This window comes from Pteropus alecto, unplaced genomic scaffold (genome assembly GCF_000325575.1).
Source record: "Pteropus alecto unplaced genomic scaffold, ASM32557v1 scaffold21, whole genome shotgun sequence".
NCBI classification, from domain to species: Eukaryota; Metazoa; Chordata; class Mammalia; order Chiroptera; family Pteropodidae; genus Pteropus; species Pteropus alecto.
In genome coordinates, this window is record NW_006436282.1 from 14,543,852 (window position 1) to 14,569,217 (window position 25,366).

At 33.9% G+C, this 25,366-nt stretch overlaps 1 protein-coding gene across 2 annotated transcripts in view; it reads left to right on the forward strand.

Annotated features, from left to right (window-relative positions):
* Positions 1–22,200, forward strand: part of ITGB8 (integrin subunit beta 8) — a 73,934-nt gene extending 51,734 nt beyond the window's left edge. For both annotated transcript variants that reach the window (XM_006911976.3, XM_025046921.1), the window contains exons 7-14: positions 749–844; positions 4,070–4,159; positions 7,614–7,748; positions 9,731–10,136; positions 12,535–12,760; positions 14,052–14,158; positions 17,066–17,229; positions 17,326–22,200. In XM_006911976.3, the coding sequence (XP_006912038.1) occupies positions 749–844; positions 4,070–4,159; positions 7,614–7,748; positions 9,731–10,136; positions 12,535–12,760; positions 14,052–14,158; positions 17,066–17,229; positions 17,326–17,448 (1,347 nt within the window). In that variant the 3' untranslated portion in view covers positions 17,449–22,200. The remainder of the gene's footprint in view (positions 1–748; positions 845–4,069; positions 4,160–7,613; positions 7,749–9,730; positions 10,137–12,534; positions 12,761–14,051; positions 14,159–17,065; positions 17,230–17,325) is intronic.
* Positions 22,201–25,366: the final 3,166 nt, after the last annotated feature.

Sequence of the window (25,366 nt, forward strand, 5' to 3'; positions counted from 1 at the left end):
GTGTGTGTATATATATGACAAAAAGTGAAATTAGAATAATAATAAGTTGAGAGATCTGTAACCTACACCTTGTATAAGCTGTTGGAAATAAAAATCACAATAATTGCTATTAGTTTTGAGCACCTACAATATGCAACGAAGTGCACTAGATAGTTCACATACTATTGTTATCTTTTTCATCTTGCCAGCAATCATGGAAACCAGATACTATTCAGATGTTACACCGGATGGACCTGACATAGAACTTTTATCATACAGTGACAACCTGGGATTTGAGTACAGGGGTTTTCTGCTTTTAAATAGAGTTTATACTGTATTATGTTACATATCAAATATGTACATGTATATATGTATATGCATATATTTGCATTTCGTCACTTTTTACTGATGTTCACTCGTTATTGTCACTAATGTGTCTGTTTCTGAATATTAAATTATCTTTCAATTATATCAGTTTCAGTCCAGTATTAAATTAAAGAGGTGCTAAACACTCTTTTTACTATGTTGAATTCAGCCCTCTTCTTTTTTCTGAGCCTTAGGTTTTTATGGAGCTTTTGTCTATAAAATATCCTTAATATGTTAATGTTGATCTTATTTTTTAAAAGAATTTAAAAGTAAAATCATAATCTTCCCAATACAATACATTTTTATGTCAGTGATATCGTTTCCCTCATAACGACTGTTTGGATATGTGTGGGATTGAGCTACTAAATTTCACTCCCTTCTTTATTTCATTATCTGTTAACAGGAACATCCCTCACTAGGCCAACTTTCAGAAAAGTTAATAGACAACAACATTAATGTCATCTTTGCAGTTCAAGGAAAACAGTTTCATTGGTATAAGGTATGTTCATTCCCAAATTTTAAAAATTAAAATGTTTGCCTTGGTAGTTGAAGTTAGAATACTTCTTAGAACCACAAGGAAGGATTCTGGAGTTATTGCACTTTGTACAATCTAATTTAATACTGTATTAACTAATGTGTGTACTACACAGTGATTTAAGTAAGCGTTTAAGTATAGATTCTGTATTTGTAACACCTAGAATCAAGTGTAGGCACTGAAACTTGGTGTGATACTGACTGTGATAATAACAGGAAGGAATTTCATCAGGTGAAAAGTAGTTCACATTCCAATTGCAATATCCAAGTCCGGAGTGCTGCTCATAGGCCAGCCCATGGGCATATCCTAATAATAGATTATGTTGGGAGAATATCAGCTTAATTTTCAGCAGCACCAGCATACCTAGATTTGGTCAAGGTCATCCAATAAGAGAACAAGAGGAGCCAGGGAAGCGGCTTGCTACATAAGAATAACCTTGGTTTTGTCCAGAATCCTTCGGGCCAGTGGAACCCATAGCAGAATAGACATTTGGCAGCACCATGGGACCTCCCCACAACATAGAACTGCTCTTGTGTGACCTGGTATAGCTTTCTCTTTGCAGTCTTTTCTTTCTTCCAGAAAACTCTCTTTTCTTCATTTCCATGATGCCATGATACTCTAATTTCATTGCACGTGTCTAGTCATGGGTCTTCCTCATCTGTTCTATCATCTTTGCTTCTTCCTTCTACTCCCAATGTCCTTTACTTATTTTTTAATACTGCAGAGAAACTACATTTTCATTTGTCTTCAACAAATACTTGAACTCATTTGCATTTACCACAAAACGGATGTGCCCTCCATCAGCTTCAGTAATATCCAACTACCGTATTTATCGTCTGATAGCACTACTTTAATCGTTCTACCTCTTCCCCTAGAAATCTGTAGTGAAACTTTAATTAATTCACCATTTTCCCAAATTTATATGCCATGGAACCCCTTTTTAATGTAACAGCCATTAATACCCACAGAAGAAGGGCTCTGGGCCCCAACCCAATGCCCAAACTACTTTAGTAACAAAGGTAACGGCTTCCACTTAATTGAGTACTTACTATTGTCAGGCACTGAGTTTATTAACTCATTTAATACTCTTAACAACTCATAACAATGAGGGCAGTATAACTAATATGCCCATTTTTTAAAGATGAGGAAACACATTTAGGGAGGTTTTTATATATGCCCAAACTTTCCTAACGGCCTCCTAAATCCTATGCTCTTTAACCTCTAAGCTTAATAGTTGAATTTCAAATTATCGTGCAGCCTTTTTTGGGAGAGAGGGGTTAATTTATTTTTCAATTATAGTTGACATACAATATTACATTAGTTTCAGGTGTACAACATAGTGATTAAATATTTATATACCTTACAAAGTGATCACCCCAATAAGTCTAGTACCCATCTGGCACTATATATATTTATTACAATATTATTGACTATATTCCTTATGCTGTTTTCATTGCTTTTGCCTCCTCTTTCTCTGCTATTTATTATTTCTGGATGGTGTTACTGGCTCTAGCAGTTTCTCCATGCTCCATTAAAAATAATTTCCACTGACTTATAAACCATAAAATCAGGCAGGCTTATTATTATTGAATTGTGTGCAAAGTAAGAGTTGACAGGTTCTGAACACATGACAAGTTCTATTATGAGTCCTGTGTATGCTCTTAGAGTTACCTACGTTGGCTGCCCTGTGACATTTTTATCAATCACCTTCGTCTGTCTTGTAACAGCCTCTTAACACATCTCTCAAATCCATCATCCACCTGGCTATTTAAATCACAGGTGTGACCACAGTACTCCCTAGAATAAAATGTTCCTGTAGTTCCCTCTGAGTTAGAGTATCAAGTCTTTAATGTGGCATAGGAGACTGTCTGGTCCCTGCTTGCCTCCCTGGCCTCATCACTCGCTATTCTCTGCCTTACACTTGCCCCTCCAGCCATCCTTCTAATTCTCTTGTGCACACCATTCACCAGGCTCTTTCACTCCTTTGTGCCAAGTTTCATACCAACTATGCCTTCAAGTCCTTCTCCCTCATTACTTTCCTAACTCTTACTCGTCCTTTAAGACACAGCTCCTCCAGGAAACAATTCCTGATAACCTTCTTCAGCCCTCAGCCCTCAGATGCTTGCTCTCATTAGGGTCTGTGCATTCTTCCTCTTGTTTCATGTGTATGGTTTTTTTTTGAAACTGTCATTTATGTACCTGTGAGATCCTTAAGGGTGAAAACTAGTAGCCTAGCAACTTAGCATCTCCAAAGTGGTACACAACAGGTGCTCAACAAACGTTAGATAAATGGATTTTTAAAATCTGCAAGTGACACATTTTCCCCATTACCTGAGATACCTAGTTGTTAGTGTCTAAGTAGTGGCTGGGATACAGAAGGAACTTAATACTTCTGAATAATGAAATGAGTGTATAAGTGGATTTCAAGACTTTTCATAATCTGATTCCTTATAGTAAACATGCACCCTTCACTCCAGTCAGACTGGTTTCTTCTCTGTTCTTACTTTATCTAAAACTCAGGGAAACTTTTAAGCCTTTGCTAATTGTTTTTCTCACTAGGAATACCTACCTAGGGTTTTCTCCATAGTTATTCAGTACCATCCATCAAGAACACCCACTCCATGAAGCTTCCACTTGTGACTACGACTTTTTTCTCCAGTCTGGGCCAACGTGTAATAAAGTTCATTCCATGGAACAATTGTTCTGCAAAATGTTTATATGAGAAAAAAGTTTATAATTAAAGAAATGCTAGAAAATGCTGCATTCAATAATGCTAAATTATTTCTGAATTGTAGGACTTCTCTGAACCTTTAATTGCAAGCATACATTTTGAGTCTCTAAGTTGAAGAAACAATATGCAGAACTTCTCAGACTTACCTGCCCTTAGAACCCTTTCGCGTTTAAAATCTCTTAAGACTATGTTCCTAGGAAGATACTTTGGGAAATGCTGGCCTGTACTTCAATTAAGTTTTTAGGTTAGCATGTAACTTGTGCATGCACACACACTCTTGCACATATACTGCCATTTCAGGTGTATATGCTTTGGGTGCCCTATTTTTTTTTTCCTCATATTTTTTGATTCATGTAATGTCACCTTCATTGATAACTACAAGACTTTTTAATATCTGTTGGTTGCCAAACTGTTGCATATGACTGTCATTAAGTAAATGTTATTGGTATATTTTCTAGGACCTTCTACCCCTCTTGCCTGGCACCATTGCTGGCGAAATAGAATCCAAAGCTGCAAACCTCAATAATTTGGTAGTAGAAGCCTATCAGGTATGTATATATTAAACACAATTTTAAAAAATAAACTTTTAACCCCCATTTCTGTGGCAAGGTACAAACTAGTGCCCTATCATCTTGAAAGGAGTGGTGTTAAGAACGTTACATTAGTGATGAAGAACCTAAGTTTAGGTCCGGCTCCCCTAATAACTAGCCATCAAACCTTTGGAAAGTCCCTTCAGCTTTCTGTGCCTCACTGTGTCTCACTGACAGTAAACCCAGCTTAGACTACAGGTCATCTAAATTTCCTTCCAAATCGAATGTTCAGTGAGTCACCAAATCACAGCTATAGAATATACTTTGTTACCAAGAAATTTCACAATTTCCTATGTCACAAAGATAAAGTACGAAATTCACATTGTTATTTAAAGCAGTAACCTGTCAGGGGAAATGAGTTATCTGGAATACAGAAATTACTAAGAGAACTCTGTTTGAGTCTCTTAGATCAATCACTTGATGGTTCAATCAGTTATTTTAACAATTTTATAAAGCTAGTTTGATTAAAAGAACACCTTAAGAGATATACTATTTTACTGAGTTGACAGTTGTCTGCTGTCCCCAGTCTGCGAAGAGTGGATGCCAATGCAAAGATTTAAAGAAACATCTGCTCTTTCAACCTAGGTCATTCCTGGAATGAATTCTCTGTTAAGGTGTTGTAATAATAGTGAGTGTTACTTTAATGCCACTAAGATCAGTTATTTTCCATACATGATCTCATTTAATCTGTGCAACTGACCTATAAAACAGATGTCAATGTTCCCACCATATATTCGTAGAACCTCAAAGAAGCTAAGCAAATTAACCAAAGGTCAAACAGCTAACAAGCAGAAGCAACAGGAACAGAGCCTAGGTCTTCCTTAACCGCAGGCCCCAGGAACATCCTTCAGTCTGCTATCACCTGTTTGTTTTTTACATAGTATCCAAAGATATGCTTTATTCTACCCTGAAGCCATGGACCGTTAATAAAGTCTCACTTCCCCAAATTTTCTGATTCCCTTCCTGACATAGTAGGGTTGAGTAGCAGAAATGGTAGCCCAAGCAGTGTGAGAAATCTCAGGTTTCTCTTATTTTCTCCATGCAGCATCTGCCTTCAACTCAGATACAAAAGGGAAAGGCAGGAAGTAGACACGAGATAGAAAATGAAGGGCTCATTTAAATCTTCTTTTTTTTAAAGTATTTTAAAATAAACTTGTGAGATTTTTTTTTTTTTTGCCAAGGAATTTCTCGATGTCTGAAAATTACATTGAATGAAATAAGGAAAAGCATGTTTGATTGTATTTCTTTCTCACTGTCACAAAAGAACATTAGGACCCGAGTAGCTTCTTATCAAGGAAAATCAAATGTGTGTAAAATTCATTCTCATTCCTATTCTGTTCCCAGGAATAATCAAAATAAGGAAGGAGCTTACAGTGTCATAAGCCACCCTAGTTTTTACAGTATGGACCCATTTATTAAACAAGGAATATAATTTGATAGACTTGCTTGTGTGTCAGACTGCATCAATGGAAAGGCAAATGGCAGCATTTGGTTTTATGTTCTTTATTTGCCTAGGATCGGTATGTGATGCCTTAGCTAACTGCAGTTCTGATGAACCTTACGCAATGGAAAAATACTAGTAAATCCAATGAAAACTTACTCTAACTAATCTTCTTAAGTTGAGATCCTGTTATTATTTTATATATGTCTATATTTTCAAAATTCTTCTGAAATTTCATTTTGTCTTCACAGCCCAACAGAAACTATTCACAATTTATTGAAAAAAAGTTTTTTCATTCTAACTTTTCATTTTTTGCACTTCATTTTAAGAATCTTATAAAAGTATATACAAACTTAGTACATGGTGAGTGTGATTACATTTTTGGTTTTATCCTATATATCAGCACTACCATTAGAATTAAAATTATGTAAAAATCATAACTCTAATAATAGTAATTTAGCTGAAATCAAGAAATGAAAATGAATGACACTGAATGAAAAAGGAATTGTATATCACAAAAAATAGATTCTGCCTCTGTACCTGTTAGATTTTAAAAGGGAAGCTTAAGATTGTGTCTGGAGCTTCATTTCTAAATCCTAAAATTGGACAAAATTTTAGATGTTTGTCTTCACACCCTCCTTGATAAAACATTACAATTAGCTTAAAGTTTTAAGAGAAGCAGAATTTCAGGAGGGCAAACTGAGAACACTTATTATAATAGGAACTTCCTTCTGATAAGTTAAACCATCATCATAACAACACCATTTGCATATCAAAAGTTTCTGTTGGTTTGCCAAAATTGTTCAATTAAATGATTACAATGTATGAGCTCTTTGGGCAATAAAAAATGTAGCTGACATAGTCTTACCTAATCCAAATAGAATTTACTAATTTGAGGAAGTATCTTAGTCTAAATAAAGATTTATTACCATAATTCCATGATCAATCATTAATTAGTCAGCACACATCTCTTTATTGATTATACAGCAGCAGAAGAAAAATTACTCAAGTAAAGAATTAGGAGTCATTTGAAGTTTTCTTCTTCATACCCGACTACTGAACTCTTTTTCCTTAGGTACTTACTTCATCTTTGCCCTTCCTTTGTTTACAAGCATATCTTAAGGATCTTTCCATGGGGTAGACTCTGAATTTTATGAGATGAAATACCCACAGATCTACAGTATATATTTAATGCAGCTAGAACTTTTGAAACTTAAAGATTATGATGGAAGGAATTAGTGTATGCTTCATACATGATGGGCATTACTCAGATTTTTTTTAATGATTGCATAAATGAATAGTTTTCTGTTCAGTAAGGGGCTCTATTTCAACAGTATGAATTAGAACAAGCTAGAATTGCTTGATTGACACAAGCAATTCTAAGCTATACTTGGAAAATGCATAGGACCATATCTGGCAGGTAATTCTTATGCTTATAGGATAGAAATGGCCTCCCAAAAATTCACCTTTCAATTTTTTATCAATAATGCATTTTAGCTTTCATGATATTCTACAGTGTTTAAAACCAAAATGTTTCTCTAATAATAGCTATAAATGTCAGAAGCATGTTATAGATTTTAAACTGTCAAAATTGACCCTCTATGATGATATGTATTTTCAATATTTTATTTAAATTTTTATCACAAAATATGAATATGATTGGATTAAAAATGATTGTTTTTATAACAGGCCGAGTGAGATTTATCTTTGAAGTAAGTGATCAAAATGCACAGTCATGGAAATATGTGAAAAAATAGAGCAATTTAAATGCAGATAGTCTAATCCTTCCATATTTATTATGTATTTCAAATATAATTGAGTCATTATGTGGAAACAGTGTTTTTATTCATCTTTTATAGAGACTCTTTGGTTTAGTTAAATTAAATCTAGAATGATTTAATAAGCATGACTCTGTGTAGCTGCTTACATTTGAAACTGCTATAGTATACAATTAAAAAATTGTCTCTGCAGAAACTAATATCAGAAGTGAAAGTTCAGGTGGAAAACCAGGTAAAAGGCATCTACTTAAACATTACCGCCATCTGTCCAAATGGGACCAGAAAGCCAGGCACAGACGGATGCGGAAACGTGACAAGCAATGATGAAGTATGTGGGTGTGCTTTTCCCCATTTAAAATAAACTAATTGTTTGGCATGCTTTCTCACAGAAAATCAAACCATCCTGAAAAACTTTACTTACTACTGACTCCAAGGATCTTATTTATACTTTAAAGTAACTTTATTATCTCTTTGCAAAGTTCCTACTTGTTTTAATTTCATTGACTGTTCTTTCAAACTCTCAAGTTAAAATAAATATATATTATATTAAATACTTTTTCAATGATAATAACTTTAAACTTAGGTGTCACAGCCATTATATATTAGGAAGTCACATCTCCTCAAACAAGTAGTATCTATACTTACAATGACGATAATACCTTTTGGTTTTGAATCTGAAAATGCTCAGAGTAATATGAAACTGAAAATTAATAAGCCACAGAAAAGAATGGGAATGATGGAGCAGCTGATAAAGACTAAGAATTCCAAAATCTTTCACTTTGTGATTATCCCAATACACTCATCATGATCTAGGAGGAGGCAAGGAAATTTGTTAAGAACAATAAAAAGGCAGTATCATCATTTAACTAAAAAGGAATGAAATGTGGAAAAGAGAGGCCCAGGTTATAGTAGCATCAGGATACAGGACCGTGGGAGATACGGATTCTCCCGGGACTGGCACAATAGAGAGTAAACACAAAGAAATATGCGTTTAAAGGGAATTCTTGTTGGATGAAGTGATTATCAGTGAGTCATTTACCTCTTGAGGCATCAGCTGCCCCATTTTTAAATGAATAGTTTGGACGAGAAGACTTCTAATCCCTTTTCCTTCCATCTCTAAGAGTCTATGATATTATTTTAATGTCATGCTACAGAGAAAAAGAAAGTTATTGAAAGAGATAAAAAGCCCTAAGATTCTAAGATTGAATACAAGAGAATCTTCCTTTCTCTTTAGTTTGAGGACATTTTTCCCTCTTGATAAGTTCAGAATCTTCAGGCAGTATAGCTCTAACAAGATGTACATTTGAAATTAATTATTGCTAGATTCTAGTTTTGTAGGCTCCTCTAAATCATTCCTTGGACTTTGTTCAAAAGACATTATATTTCAGTTTATAAAATACATATTTGATTTTTATTAAACATATAAAAAACTTTGTTTTAACAAAGGGTAACACTAAGTTACTTTCTGAGTAAGAGTTACCTTCTTAGAAATAGTTCATTCTTTCAAAATCGGTTTTGACAGAATGTTTTTCCCTATTTCTTACTTTTTTTTTCTTTGTCTAAATTCTGTTATTCCTCTCACTTTCAACAAGTAGTATAAACAGGTTAATTCTCGGGAAGAGTCAATATGACCTCTTGATTATATAAAACCTGAGTTTTGCTCTATTATAAATATTGGCAGTGATCATATTATCCTATATGTCTGTTAATTCTTAACATTCTTAAGATAAAAAACATTTCAAGTACAACACCAACTGCATTGATTTTAATATTATGATACTAATTCTAATTTCTAATGCATATATATCGCCTAAATATAGATCTTTCATATCATTACATGTGTGTATATAAATACGTGTGTATATATGTGTATGTATATGTATATACATATACAAGTATGCATATACATGTATATGTATGTATATATGTATATACATACACATACAAATATAAATATATTTGTGCTAGGCTCTTTGCTTGGGATGGATATAGCCATATATATCCATATATATTATATATCAATTCATATATATACCTGTATATATATGAATAACTATACATATATATATATATATACCTACATATGTATGTATCAAAAGTGGAATGGACATTTCAAATAGTCTTGAAACTCTGTCCATTTAATGATGCAGTACAGGCAAGTAGCAGTCATTGCATCTTTTTAACTGTCCAGTTTATATAAAGAAATAAATGGCATTGATTCAAAATATCATTAACAGATATAATACTGGTAATAAAAATCATCAAGAAGTATAAATATATCTTCTTCCCCTCCCTTTGCCCCAAATTTAGGTTCTTTTCAATGTAACAGTTATGATGAAAAAATGTGATGTCACAGGAGGAAAAAACTATGCAATAATTAAACCTATCGGTTTCAATGAAACCACTAAAATTCATATACACAGAAACTGCAGCTGTCAGTGTGATGACAGCAGAGGACCTAAAAGAAAGTGCATAGATGAAACTTTTCTAGATTCCAAGTGTTTCCAGTGTGATGAGAATAAATGTCATTTTGATGAAGATCAATTTCCTTCTGAGAGTTGCAAGTCACACAAGGATCAACCTGTTTGCAGCGGTCGAGGAGTTTGTATTTGCGGGAAATGTTTGTGTCACAAAATTAAGCTTGGAAGAGTATATGGAAAATACTGTGAAAAGGATGACTTTTCTTGTCCATATCACCATGGAAATCTGTGTGCTGGTGAGTATAAATATCTACATGCAGTTTTTACTAGTTATTATTAAATTAGCATATATGTTAAAGTATCTTTAAATCTCATCTTTATAATTACTAACCCTGAATCTGAATTTAATATTCAGAGTTTCCATCTTTGAAATTCAGGCATGGCAACAGATTTATACCACATGATTCTGATATTTACATTTTAAATCATTTTGTACAGTAAATATTTAAAAATAAAAAATTAATTGTTATTCTCAAGAATGCCTCAACCTTGTAAAGATATATACCAGAAAAAGAAATTACTGATGATGTCCGACAGGTTTTCTAAGATCAGGGTATACTTCTAGAAGGATCTGATTCATTCTCATAAGTGGTCACTTCCTCCAGCTTCCTCAGAGGATAGTGAGCTATAAAAATATACTTTTCATTCACTAGAGAATTCTTAATGCATTATTACAGATGGCATTGTAAATTGGTAGTGATTTAAACTTTACTAGTTTATTTTTGGAAAATCAGCAACAGAATTGTCAAAAGACAACATTCTTCAAGAAAATATTGGTTTTATAAGTAATCTGGAAGATTATTCCCAGAGGCCACACACAGATCAAATTTTAAAATGAAATCATTTGACACAAAAATATCAAAAGTATTTTTTGGCTAATTCAATTTACTGCCACCTAGAGGTTAGGTTCCAGGAAATCTATATAGCATTTTAAAAATTAATATAAATTACTATTTTCAAAGGAATTGAGTTTTCTGTGACAGTGTGCTACATCCACCTACTGTTAAACCAGCTTTTTAGTGTTTGCATTTTGGTAAGCAAATGTTAATTAGATTATTGATGAATTGAAATAGTTCATTATCATAAGCATACAGAAGGTAAGATATTTATACAAAATGAATTCTTATGTAAGCTAAAAAATTGCCCTATATCATATAAATATGTGACATAGGGCAATTTGCCTTCTTATTTTATTATATACAAAAAATATTTTATATTCCAAACATTTATTCATCTCTACCTGGTATCATGGGTAGAATGGATTATAGATGACTTTAGAACAAACCATTAATTTTTTAGAGCTAATTTTTTAGAGCTAATCCTGTTTGGGACAAGGAAGAGAAAGAATTCTGAGATCATTTCCCTTAGCTGTCAATCTCTCAAAGAAGTTTGAAATAAATCGAGATTCCCAGTCTCTGTTTATAGTAAAATATCAAAAAATCAATGTACTGGGTCTTCTATATGACAATACTACTGATGCATGAGCAGTTGAAAATCTGCTTTGAATTATTTGTGTATAACTTGCAAGCGCAGGCCATAGGCTGACAATTACTTTCTTCACTTGCCTCATTTGAGAATAAAAACACATGTTCATAGGTCAGTTGGCTGGGATTAGTCATGAAGCTTGCTTGTGGGGAACAGGGTCTGGCAGGTGTTCGTCTGGCCTGGACTTCATTAGTTTTACATTTAGCAAAATAAGCTGACCTAACAGTGGACTCTATGGAACAGTTACCCTATGAGATGCTCTACAATAAAGGGAGGGAAGGAGGAAGCCAGAGAAGGAAGGGAAGGAGGGAAGATAGGAGGGAAAAGTCTGTAGTTGAAAAAGCTTGAGAAACACTATATAATCCTGTAAAAGGTACTCCCTCTTGAAGATTTCTAGTTCACATTAGCATATTAAGTTTTGGATACTTCTGCAGTCTAAAATCCATTTAGCTATATATAACCAGTGTTTTTCCTCAATTTATCTGTCTGCACAGATGTCCCCAACGCTGGCACACACACACATCTACTGCCTTGCTTTCTGTCTTGCTTTTTCTCATTACTAATAATAGCCCACAGCATACTTTTGACATGCCCTGCCAATCTGCTAACTAATGTCCTGAAGATGTGAAAGGATTAGTTCAGCTTCCTTGGAGATATTATCTTTAAACATGGCACTAGCGGAACTGAAGCACTAGAAGGGTTTGCCTCGTGAACCTTCAAAGTTATCCCAGGCCCTTGGCAATAACGAGAAACAAAGAGAATAAATTATGGAAGCTATTAATCAAATACTCGTTTTTTGAATATCGAGTCAGACAATTAACATTACTTCAGCCTTTGTAGCTTCTTTATATTTGTGTTTTTAATTTAAACCAACGTACAGTGACCTTCAAGTAGTTGGGCAGCCACTGAAGGGCAGACTTCACAACTGACAGCACAATACATTAGCACCAGGAGATTATCTACAATCGAACAGCTTTGAAAACACACACCCCTATGTCCTGGCACTCAGACAAATAGAAAATGATGCTGTTTCCATTTCACTTGACCGGCAGTGTGTTTCCATGGAGATGGGAGGGGAATTCACGTTTGGAAACGCTTCACAAAGTCGGTGGCCCCAATAACTTAGGTCCTGGGGTGTCTTTATTGCAGGGCACGGAGAGTGTGAAGCAGGCAGATGCCAGTGCTTCAGTGGCTGGGAAGGCGATCGGTGCCAGTGCCCGTCAACATCAGCCCAGCACTGTATCAATCCAAAGGGCCAGGTGTGTAGTGGAAGAGGCACATGTGTATGTGGCAGGTGTGAGTGCACCGATCCCAGGAGCATAGGCCGCTTCTGTGAACACTGCCCCACGTGTCACACAGCCTGCAATGAAAACTGGTATGTGTTCCCTGACTGCAAACATACATAAAGCAGTCCTTCATTATAGCTATGTTTGTCCTTTTTTATTCTGCCTTTCTTAATCTTAGAAGTTGCTGGATCTTCTCCTCAGGTAAACTATTATCATCATGCTAAAAGATAAATGAATGGAGGATTTAGGAATTATAAGACTTAGATTCCAAACTTTGGCCACTAGATATCTGTGGAAGTATCCGAATTTATCTAAGCATTCACTGCCTTACCTTTTTTCAGTTAGGTTTTTTTTAAAGAATAATATTCAGTGTTCATAAAGGTTTATTGGGCTTTTTCCCAGCTTCTTTGAGATATAACTTCATGCAATTATATTGTGTACAATGTGATGATTTAGGGGCTGCCAGCTTCCCAGCTTACTACTAATTAGGTGTTTGATACAGGGCGAGTTGTTGAAATTCTCTGTGCCTCAGTTTCCTGATACCGAAAGTGAGAATAATAATAGTGTCTTGCTATAGTTCTGTGAAAAAATTAACTTAGATGATTCATGTAAAAAAACAAACAAAAAAAAACTTTGTACTTGGTACACAGTAATCATAGAATAAATGTTAGCTATTGTCATCTTTTTATTTGTATTAAAGATAAAGAATGATGGTGGTTATGAAGCACTATAGAAATAAATGATGAATAAATGAAAGGCAATATGTTAAATGAAGGTAGCATTATTGTTTTGTGTCAGTAATTAATTTTCCAATAATAGTCTGAGTCCTGTTCAAAGACCACTACTCTAAACACCGCTATGCATTCCAATTTGTTTTATTCAAACTCTTAAGACGTTCACTTTTTTGGATTGGTAGCTCAAGTAAAATTTTTTAAACTATGCATAGTAATTTATGTAACTATCTTGGAAATGCAGTACTTAAACATGATGGAGTTATTTTTAATGAATCCAACCAAAATTTGAACTGTGCATTCATTGCTAAACTTTTCCAGTAGTATCTTAATATTCATCTTCTAAAACATCTATGCTAGTTGTATGTGTATGTGTGTAGTAAGAGTATTTTATTCATTTCCTAGAGATTTTCTTCTCAAGATAAAAAATCATAATTTTTATTTTATATATTATTAAACTACTTTAAGTGGTTAGAAAGTAACTTTGCCATGGTACTAAATTCAGTCAAGATTACAATTAAGTGTTACAGCTTTCTTTCCCATTTTTACAAGGCTGCTGCCCTAAAGCAATACTCTATTTCTTATAGAAAATACTACAGGCTACAATCTTATTAAAGTTATGTGTTTTCACTTCTGTTTCCCCTTACAGGAATTGTGTGCAATGCCTTCACCCTCACAATCTGTCTCAAGCTATACTTGATCGGTGTAAAACCTCATGTACTTTCATGGAACAGCATTATGTGGACCAAACATCAGGTAAACCAAAGTTTAATAATCAAAGCACTGAAAAAATATCTGTACAGAATCATGTTTCTCCAAAGGGCCCATAATCGACATCCTAAAGAATGGACTAACTGCTTCAATGTTTTCAATCTCCCAGAGATAGTACTCTATAAAACCAGCTGAGTATGTTTGCCAGGCTTTGGCTGAATCGTTAGAGCTCCCATCTCAGCTAAATTCCCATGCTGTGCATCTCCATGGAAATACAACAAACAGATTTTCTAGTGGCCTCAGTGAGCCAAGAATAGGAGTTTCTATAGAGAGTCCATTTCACTCTTAGGGACAAGATCTATGGAACTACAATTATCCTTCATAACCCAAACCTGCTTCCTGTTATAACTTTCCTCGTGTCAAACCAACATTTACTTTCATGTTTCAGGTGAAGCCAAAAAATTCTAAGTAACAGTGGTCTGCTTTTGCAAAATGCATAGCTTCAAAGGGTTGAAAGATTATAAAGGTGGCAAAATGGAAAGATGGCACAATGAAGACTTGGGCTTCAGACATGTTTCTTGACACTAGTAAATAAGAAATATCGCCCCTCTTACTATATTTCCCTGAGCCTCAGTTTCCTCAACTGTAAAATGGAGATAATACCAATCTCAGAGTTGTGTAAGATAAATGAGCCAGTGGACATGAAAGAAGTACGTAATTTTAAAGATACCACGTAAATGAGAGAACCACGTGAAAGCTGTGTTCAATGATCATTTTCGAACAAAAGTTCATTAGAATCCAATAGCCCGCAACCTGCTTCACTCATGTATAAGGTGTTAAGTTGTACATGAATTAGAAATTAAACTTGAAATTGTCTTCACCAAAAACATTCATACTGCTACTTTTATCTAGCCTCTCTTCCAACCTGTAAGAATAATTCCAGCTCTTAGAGAGAGTGCACAGAAAAATAAACTTTCTCCAGAGTTGTATTTCCTCCTTCCCTCACATCCACACTGATCTTAGCCCGTAATGAATTTGGCTCTGAAAACAGCCCATGTACTGCCAGCTGGGGCTGTAGCAATCACTCCAGAAAGCTAAGTGCCTTTTCTAATAAATAGAGCCCTTACTGTCAACATGTCATTTATTATGTTAAGTAAACAAACCTACTGTGACCTAAGTGTCATTACTAAAAGTATTCCATTAAAGCTCCTTAGGAAAAGCCCCAGTTTGACCTAAACTATGATGGTCATGGCCAGGGCTTAATGTTTGGCTATCCAAAATGACATTTTAAAATGCATGCAGTTTTGAGCCCTGAAAATGTCCTCTCTCCTAAACCATTAGAAATATTTGTAAAATGTATCAGTAGCGAGGGGACTCCCCACCCCTTCACAACTATTGTGCAAAAAGAGGAAAAGGGCATTTGTTAGCCACCTCTATTATCTGTCCACTCAATCACACTTAAAGGGTGTTCTTTGGTCTTTCTGGCTAAGCTTCTACTAGGCGAGAAGCCAGTAAGTGGGATCAAGCCATGTGCCCCTATAAGGATCTGCCTTAGCTGACTGAGTAGTTCTAAGTCAGCCAAGAGAAATAACAATCTGTCAAGATGAAAAGCATGCATGTCACAAACCTTAGGGTTGATGTGGAAGGCTCCAAGGACATCGCTTTAAATAGAGAATCTTGGAATCTCCGTTGTGAGACCTGTAACGAGGGGAAAATTTTATTTATATTTAGTGCTTCTATTCTAATTAGTAGTCCTCCAGCCTCCCTTTAACCTTTCTTTCAAGGAACCTTATCATTGACCAAAACAAAACTGGGCTTTAAGTCTTCTCCCTTGGAGAGGAGCTCTTGCCTTTGTTCCTGAGTTCCTGGCTTATTCAAGAGCATGCTTGGTCATCCCTGGGAATTCAGACACAAATCACCCATAATTGGGTGATCGCTTTTTTAAGCCTTGGCAAGTCCTCCCCCAAAGGGCGCTCTCAGGGAGACCTTAAGACATTTAGGTGAAGTCTCCAAAATCTGGCGAACACATGCCTCTTTAGGCCAGGAGGTAATTTTGTGAGTCTGGGGCAGCTGGTGAGTTCTATGGAACACTTGCATATTGTGCAATCATTTTCCTCTTGGATTTGGGTAATACCTCTGGCAGCCACACCCTAGCCTGCCCCTCCTCTTAAGGCAGTATATCATTTCCAGCTAGTAATTATTTAGTCTTGAAAAAATATACAGTGGAATTTTCAGAAACAAAATTGAATAATTTGGTTAATAGACAAGTAAAAAGTAAATTAATAAAAATTTGTGTATTGTCCTGAATTGGACATTCTCATTTCCTGGAGAAAATATGTGTAATAATCATGAAAAGCTACACTGCAATTTCAAAAGAAATATGTATTCATCTGTTACAGTTGTACTGATTTTAGCTTCTGTGAATGTTTACTTTATTTTCCATTACCGATGTGCAACAAATGAAGAGGAAACATAACAAGAGAAATATATGCTGATGAGTAGAGCTGTTAAATAATTTTTTAAATCCTGTTTTCCACTAGTAATCAAGTGTACACACCACAAAAACTGACTCCGTCACTGTCTGTCTGTCTGTCTCTCTCTCTCTCTCTCTCTCTCCTATCATTCATAAAATTATATTTGGTTAAGGGGTGTGGACATATTCCAGTTAATACAACTAACAAATCAAGCTGCAAAGAAATACATTTATTAAATACCTTAATTGTGGCTATTCTCCAAAGGAGAATTTTAATGAAAATATTTTAATAATAGATGTGTAATAAAAATTAGAGTTTATTCCTTGAATCAACAGTAATGGCAGTCTTTTGTTTTAAAACTATAGATATGCAAATATCTCTGGTCCTGTTAATTGAGATGGTAAATATTGTTTACTTTTGGAATCTTTGATTTACTCATTCTAGTTTTTAATCCATTTATTTATTTGCTTCATTACAGAATGTTTCTCTACCCCAAGCTACTTGAGGATATTTTTCATCATTTTCATAGTTACATTCTTGATTGGGTTGCTTAAAGTCCTTATCATTAGACAGGTGATATTACAATGGAATAGTAATAAAATAAAGTCCTCAGCTGATTACAGGGTGTCGGCCTCAAAAAAGGTCAGTGAATTCTTAAAAAGAATTACTATCAGTATGCCATTGTCTACTTCTAATATTTAAGTCCTCAATTAATGATGATATTTCTTCTCCATCAAGGACAAGTTGATTCTGCAAAGTGTTTGCACAAGAGCAGTAACCTACCGACGTGAGAAACCTGAAGAAATAAAAATGGATATCAGCAAATTAAATGCTCATGAAACTTTCAGGTGCAACTTCTAAAAAGATAAAAAGTACTTTATGAGAAACTGGATTTTTAATAATTGCTCCTAAAAATTATAATTTTAGAAGTCACAGGAGGAGACAGATTGTTCTAGATCATGCCAGTTGCTAGTTGTCCACTCGAATGAAGACTGACGAGCATCCTCATCATCATGTGACTCACATCGCTGCTGAATTTTTCAGAGAAAAATGTGTCTTACTACTGTTTGAGACTAGTGTCATTGTAGCACTTTACTGTAATATATAACTTATTTAGATCAGCATAGAATGTAGTTCATCTGAAGAGCACTGATTACACTTTACAGGTACCTGCCATTCCTACGCTTCCCAGAGAGACACAATGCTGTGAGATAGTTTTGGCATTGTGTCACTACAGGGTACAGTAATCCCTGCATGAAACATGCAACAGGAAAAAAACAATAAGGCAGTTATGCTAATGTTGACAAACACTTCAAAATTAGCAGTGAATTGTCAAGAATAGGCAGATGAATAAATGGGTAGCGTTTCATTCATTCAAGAGGTGAACAGATAAAATCTTAATCTTGAGGGATATTGCTTTTGAAACTGTAGTTTTATGCATGTGTTTGTTTTCTTCTTTTTACAAGATGGATACTAATGCCAATATTCTCTCCACTTTGCCTTTATATTTTGGTTTTCTTTCTTACAGGATAAGTTTATATATGTCACAGATGACTGGATTAAATAAGTGCTAAGTTACTACTGCCATAAAAACCTAATAATACAATGTCACTTTATTAGAATTCTGGTTTTAAAAGCTGAATGTTTAATAAGGAACACTGTAAAGTAACATCGAAATTTGAACAGCTTCGTTGTTTGCAGATGTGGAGTTTTATATCTTCTTACCTGGTAAACTGGATGGACTATTTTACCATTTCATCTATCTAACCATCACATTAAAATTCACAAGATATTTAGAAACTCTGCCTCAAGCAAAGTGCCACACCTTTGAATGCGATTTCTCATATTTAATCCAAGTAGATATTAGCATTTTTTCAAATTAAAAGCTATATTAAGCTATATTATTTTTGCCCTTCAATGAAGCCTAAGGACATACATTCCCTATATCACCTCAACCCCAATCTCCAGAATTCTAAAAGTATGTAATTGGAGGAGGATAGACAACATTTTAGAAATAAGCTAATTCACTCTTTGAGTTAGTCAAGGAACCACAGCTCAGAAAGTTCAAATAATTTCTCAGAAAACTTCTCGGTGATTAAGTGGCAGCATTCAAAGAGAACTTCTGTCTTACTGACAGGCTAGTAGTGTTCATTGCACAATATCATGCTACCTCTTGAGAGTTTTTAAAATATCTAATTGGCAAGTATTTTGAAATGTGATTTACTGAAGTCTTAAGTATATGGGCATGAGAAAATTTAAAAGCAAGACAGAAAAGAGTAATTCAAACTGAACTGGCCATGAATGTCTTCCAATCTTTCCTCCTAATCGGGGTCTAAGAGCTAACTATAGGGACATCCATTCATGCCTTAGCCTGTGTAAACAGCACCCCCTAAAATTTAGCAAGTACTCAGCCGAAGAGATTGATACAAAGGCCATGAGCTTTTATCTCCCCCAATGGAAACTTCTTCACAATTACCATATCCCAACAGACTTACTTAGTCTGATTTTACTGGCTAGACATCCAACAGTCCTGTGTGCAGTACAGAGCTTTGCCTATGACAACCATGTCTTCTAATAATTAACTTGCCAGATTTGCAGTCTTCTAGCACCTGAGTTAATCAAAGTGCTAGAGGTGTGCCTTTCAATGAAGACCAATCCCCACCCCATATTCTACCCTAAAGAGCATTTAAAAATATATAATACGCTGTTCTGAAGCCAACAAACACAGCAGCTCTGTTAGCCATCCCCTAAACCAAGCAATTATGACCCTTTAGTTGAACTGTACTTCCTTCCCCAAATGAGACTGGGGACATTGACATAATTCAGTACTGTGACTCACTTGTGTAAGATACCCTTGATCACCAAGGATAACGTGAAAATCATATTTTGCACCCTGCCTGTCTCACATAGCATACTTTTTTAAAAGGAAAATAAATGGATACCTGACAGCCCCCCAAAAGAGAAAAGTGGAAAAAATACATTTACTAAAACACTGACAATTTAAAAAAATGAACATTATGATGTTCATCAACTAATTTTCATGTGGAATGAATTAACTAAAAGTGCAAAATAAAATGAAACCCTTAAAAATCCAGGATTTATATTTTTCCACTCTCAATAATTTGCACTAATTTATAACAGACTGAGGCTGTTATCATAGGAAGGAACAAACTTCCCGACAGGCACTTCAATGCTAGCTAGTGACTCATTATGCTTGTGATGTCTTGTGCTTTCTTTTTGTACTTAAAGATCTAATTCTTAAAGATTTTAGAGCTTACGTTTTACTTGAATATTGATATTTTCCTGTATAATGGCTTGTGAGAAGAGAATTAATATTTGACTAGTTAGAATTAATTAAAAGGTAAGGGAAAACAGGGTATTCTTAGATTAAATAATATTTGTAAATAGAGCTTATTTTCAACTAATATGACCACAGGAGCGTTTTGAGATTCGCTAATATTAAACTCAAGTAATGAAATCTTAAATGGTTAACAAAGTTAAGAACTTGAACACTTTTGGTACGACAGCATTTCTGTGCCCTGAAGTATGTAATGATTTAGAAATGTGCTATACATACACTACAATATAACTTCTGCATGTTATTTCTCTGGGGACATATTTATACTGCAGTGTACATGGATTTATAAGCATTTGATATCTTGTTGAAAATTAATATTTATGAAGTCGTAGATAGTCTCTGCAAGATTCAAAAATTCACTAAAATATCTGATTATGCTGTAGCTTTGGTTAATAAAGATTTTTTTAAAATCTAAAGTTAGAATAGATTTCTCATAGGGAAATTTTTCAAAACTCAAAATTAAAATTAGTGCATACATCAGATGTAACACTTCACTAAAGAATAAATTCCAAATATTTTTAATATATACTTAATTTCCAGTGAGGATATTCTTATGTATGACAACAGGCATCCAAAAGACATTGAAATATTTTTATGATGAACCATGAAAATTTTTCTCCAAAGAATTATATTCCTCCAGGTACCTGGTATAGCAAAGTAGACTCAATGGCTTTTACTTTCTTTATTTCTGTTTTTTACACTTTTTTCCTAAGAGATTGCCCTAAAATGTCAAACTCAATAAGCCTAATTGTGAAAACTAATCTAATATAATGCTACAATGAAGTTCTTCATTTCTAAACATCATTTAATGATTTTTAAAACTCATTTGTATCTATGTACCCGAACATAGACAGACCACTTAAAAACTAAGAATTCAAAATTCTCACAACTGTTAGAGATCCCTTCAGTTTTCAAAGATTTGAGATCTACATATTTTAATAAAAGTTTCAAGTGAAATATAGCTATTTGGGAGTTCAAGCATATGCATATTGTATTTTTATTTACTTTTAACATTTAATGTATGACTATCCTTATCAATACTGACTTTAAGAACTCCATTTCATGCAATGCAAAATGAAATATATTTTCAAATAAATATAGAACAAGCATTCCTTCAGATCACTTCTGTTTTCTAATTCCTCTATGGAAAAATTTATTATGGGTAACTGATTATATATATTCATATTACATTGATTTTTCAATATAACATCTCTTAAATTGAGATGTATCTTGCAATTGTTGGCATGTTCGATTCAGTGTTGAAAGTTGTGCTTGAATAAATATTACACTAATTCATTTTTAACTAAATATTTATGGGTATAGGCACATTCCTTTCTTACATATATCTGAGAATTCATTTATGATAACATATGAGCCAGTTTTCAGTACAACTGAATCACATACAACTCACCACGGAGCCTGACTGTCTGATTATGAGCTCAGATCCTGCAGACCTTTAGGTTATAAAAGTTTTTTCAGCCTCCTGTTTATACTTTATGCTCACTTAAAACCCTCACTTAAGTGACAAGAATGAGTGGGTTTCTCCCAGTTTTGTCAACAAATTTTTATTGTTTCTATTCCTTTGTAAAAGAGTACATTTATGTCATCATCTCACTTTTAAACAGAATTAACTGGAAGAATATCGCATGAAACCATCATAATTAGATTTTGCAGCATCTTTTATGTCTTATGTCAATGACAGGAGAAAAATATGTTACAACCAATCAGTGCTGTAGGAAAAAATCTTTCCCTTTGAGTCCTATTTTTTTATTCTTGAACATTTCTGGTTCTTTTGATTTTTTCTTTGGCTCTGATAAACTTACCTTCAAGCCTATGTAATGACTGTCATAAAACTGCACATTTAAATTATTTGATTTATATTAAACAATTGTTCAGCTATCTGGGCAGCTGTTAATGAAATACCTGAGAGTAACAACACTACTCTTTTATCTACCTGAAATATTTTCCTGCATAAAATTCATCTTTGTAAGCTAACTCTATTAATCATGTTTCTAACCTCTATACTTCAGTTAAAATTATTTAACCCAACAAACAAGGAAAATCAAAAAACAAAAAACACTGCAGTAACCAAGGATGGAAAATGTGATTTGTATGAAGAACCTTTACTCACTTTACACTGTACCACAGATAAATGTGATTTTGATAAGAATTCCACACGTGACAAGTATGGTACGTAAATTTTACTAAGAATATTGAATATAAAATATTTTAATTCTAAATTATAAAAATATATAAATTTGCACATAATATAGAAATTCATTTTGTGTATATTTAACAGAACTTTAAAACTATTTTACATTTACCAGCTACTCATTAAAGTTTTTTAAACCTCTGCAAAAAAGTTTAGAAATGTTTTTAAATTATCAGTGATATAACCTTATTTGTTTCATTTAACAAGTCTTGTCTTTGTAAAAAAAATTTTAACTTAGAGTGTATTTTTAAATTAAAATATTTAAATATAAAATAGCTCTAAAAAACAAATTCTCATTAAACAAGTTTTTTTATTATTTCTCGCTTGAATTATACATAAAATTAAATTGTCTTAACAGAAAATTGGGGAATATGATAATTTTACATAATATACTATGAAGCTGTTCATATAATTCTGATTGACTACTAACTTGTTTATGTATTTATTAAAGAGCTGACACTGTAGTTGTGAGATGTCTATTTTTCTAACAGAGCTTGTAAAAGTTATGACAAGGCATTTAATTAATGCATCATTCTGTTTAAAAGTAGGTGTTAATCAATATAAAATTGTTTTAAAATAAAAATGTAAAGATCTAAGAATTCTCCTTTATTTACCAGTGTGTACTACATGACCATCACAGCTGCCAGGCAGCAGCTCTCTGTTATATGAGGAAATGTAATAACATCTATATATTGTCATTGGTAGAGGACATTATGTAATTCCAAAAACTACTACTTCTATAAAATTGTAGGGCCAATGATAAAGATGTTGGGGTCATTCTAATTGCTCTATTTCCCTTTTGATAGCTGCCCAATGATGGAAGCAGAAGGAATATACTAATTACAAAGAACTGAAAAACTAGCTAAAAGATAAATCAGGCTTTTTCTACCAGCCACTTTGATACAAATATAACATGTTCATAAACTTCAATTGTACATTCTCAAGAGCCATATTTAAACTACCGAAATTTATGAAATACCCGTGTTGTGATTTTTCTTTATTTAACCTAGGGGAGAGAGTAGAGCAAATGAGGGAACACATTAAAAGTTAAATAAGACATGTAGAGATATTCCCTGTCCTTTAGTTTTAATAGTTTGAAGGAAAAGGTATGTATAGCAAACCTGTAGATAGAAGGCTTACCCTGGAGAGATCAGAGGGAAGCAAGCTATCAGAAGGTCTCACGAGTCTTTTTTTTTTTTTTTTTTTGAGAATTCATGCCGTTTGGGTGTGGGCTACAGTCTTTCAAGTTCAGAATCCCCATTTTGTTGTTATGAGTATTTTCTTCCCTTCCCCTTTAGTAACAGGATCTACCCACTGGAGTTTCAGTAAAGACTTAACTACCCAGATTCCTTTGCAGCTAAACGTGGTGACAAGATTAAATGTTGGCCATTGGGATAGAAGAGGAAATAATATATGCAACCCCAGATCTCACTTCCTTTTTCCATCTTTTTGTTCCTGGGACAACTGTCTTTGCAAAGGAATTGTCAGAGCTTCCCCTTCAGCCATCAAACGATCACCTCAAGGCATCCCTTGATAGGGAAACAATCTTTTTTCCCTATCAAGGGATAGGGAACTACTAAACTACTGCACTCAATGTCATATCAGATAATCTGTAATGATGTATTCTTTGCATAATTGTTTCACTGAATCCTTAGCAATACTAAATACCATTTTCCTCAATTTTTCAAATAAGGAACACAAGGCACAGAGAGGTTAAAGCCTTTGTATAAATGCATGCAGTTAGTAAGTGGCCAAGGGAAAATTGATACCTAGCTCTGTTTTTATCCCCATAAATGAATGATCATGTGTGAGGATAGATTTTACTAGTTTAACTATGTCCTCATTTCCAAAAAAACATGTGCTGTAAATAAAGATAAGGAGCTAATAATATATGTGTACAAATACTACACAGGAAGAAGTAAATAGACCTTAAAAATGAAAAACAAAATGCTAAGTGCACTCAGATGCTACAGTGAGACAGCAGCAAGTTCATGGAGGATAGCATTTGACCTAGGCCTTGGAAGAGAGCTGAGTTTGTACATACAGAAAGTGAGGTCAAGGAGAGCTAGGAATGGTGAAGCAGAAAACAGTGGGGATTCAACTGATTCAAGAACACTGAAATCTTGTTGAGATGCAGCATTAGATAATGAAAAGCAATAACCTACAAGTCCTAGGTTATGGAGAGCTGGACTTCCAGGCTAAGACGCATGAACGTTCGTTACTAGGAAAAAGTAAGTCCTGAAGTTTTTGCAAAGAAAAGTTATGTTATTGGATTTATATATGGTTTGGCATATATTTACATGAACTAAACATAACTTTTAATTAAACATTAATTTTGTACCCTCTATTACTAAATGTAAATACTATTTAATACTATTAAATATTTAATGTTATTAAATGCTACTTAATACTAAATTTAAATACTATTTAGTACTGGTATTTAAAAAAAATGAAAGTATACAAAAGCAGAAAAAAAATTTCAAAATCCCACTTCCTAATAGCAATCACTTTTACAAGTATGCATATTTTCATTTTTTAATTATAAAATTTATAACCTTTATTGTGTTGATAATGCATATTTATTGTAAAACATCCTAAAATACATATTAGTCCAATCCAACCACTCAGAGTTGACCATTACCATAGATAGATAGATATATAGATACATAGATAGGTAGATATCTGTTTGTAATTAAGAAAAATATGCTACAATAAGTCTGGTATACAAATATTTTTTCTTCAAAAACATGTCAAACGTTTTGCATGTCAAGATTTAAACAACCATTGTAACAGGTGGATATACCCTTTCCATGAATGTGCTACAATATAGCTCTTAAATTCACTGAGAAAAAGAATGAGCAGGATATGATACCAAATATAAAACATTGATTAACAACTTTAGTATTCAACAAGAGGAGATTGGTTAAATAATTTTTTTTTAATGGAAGGGATTTGCATTTTATAATGGCAGAGGACAAGGAGCCAAAGTAGAGAGAAATGTTTATATTGGGAAGGTTTGGATTGGTCTAAGGTACAATAGGGAAACGTTTCAAATTATGACAAAGAGAAATCAGTCAAATGAGCTTGAAGAATTTTCATGAGTAAGTAAAGATCTAGACAAAAGTAGAGGGAGGGAATATAAGCTACTGCTGCAAGAAGATCTGAGAGAACTTGGAGACTGGCTAGATGTAGGTGATAGAAAAGAAGCT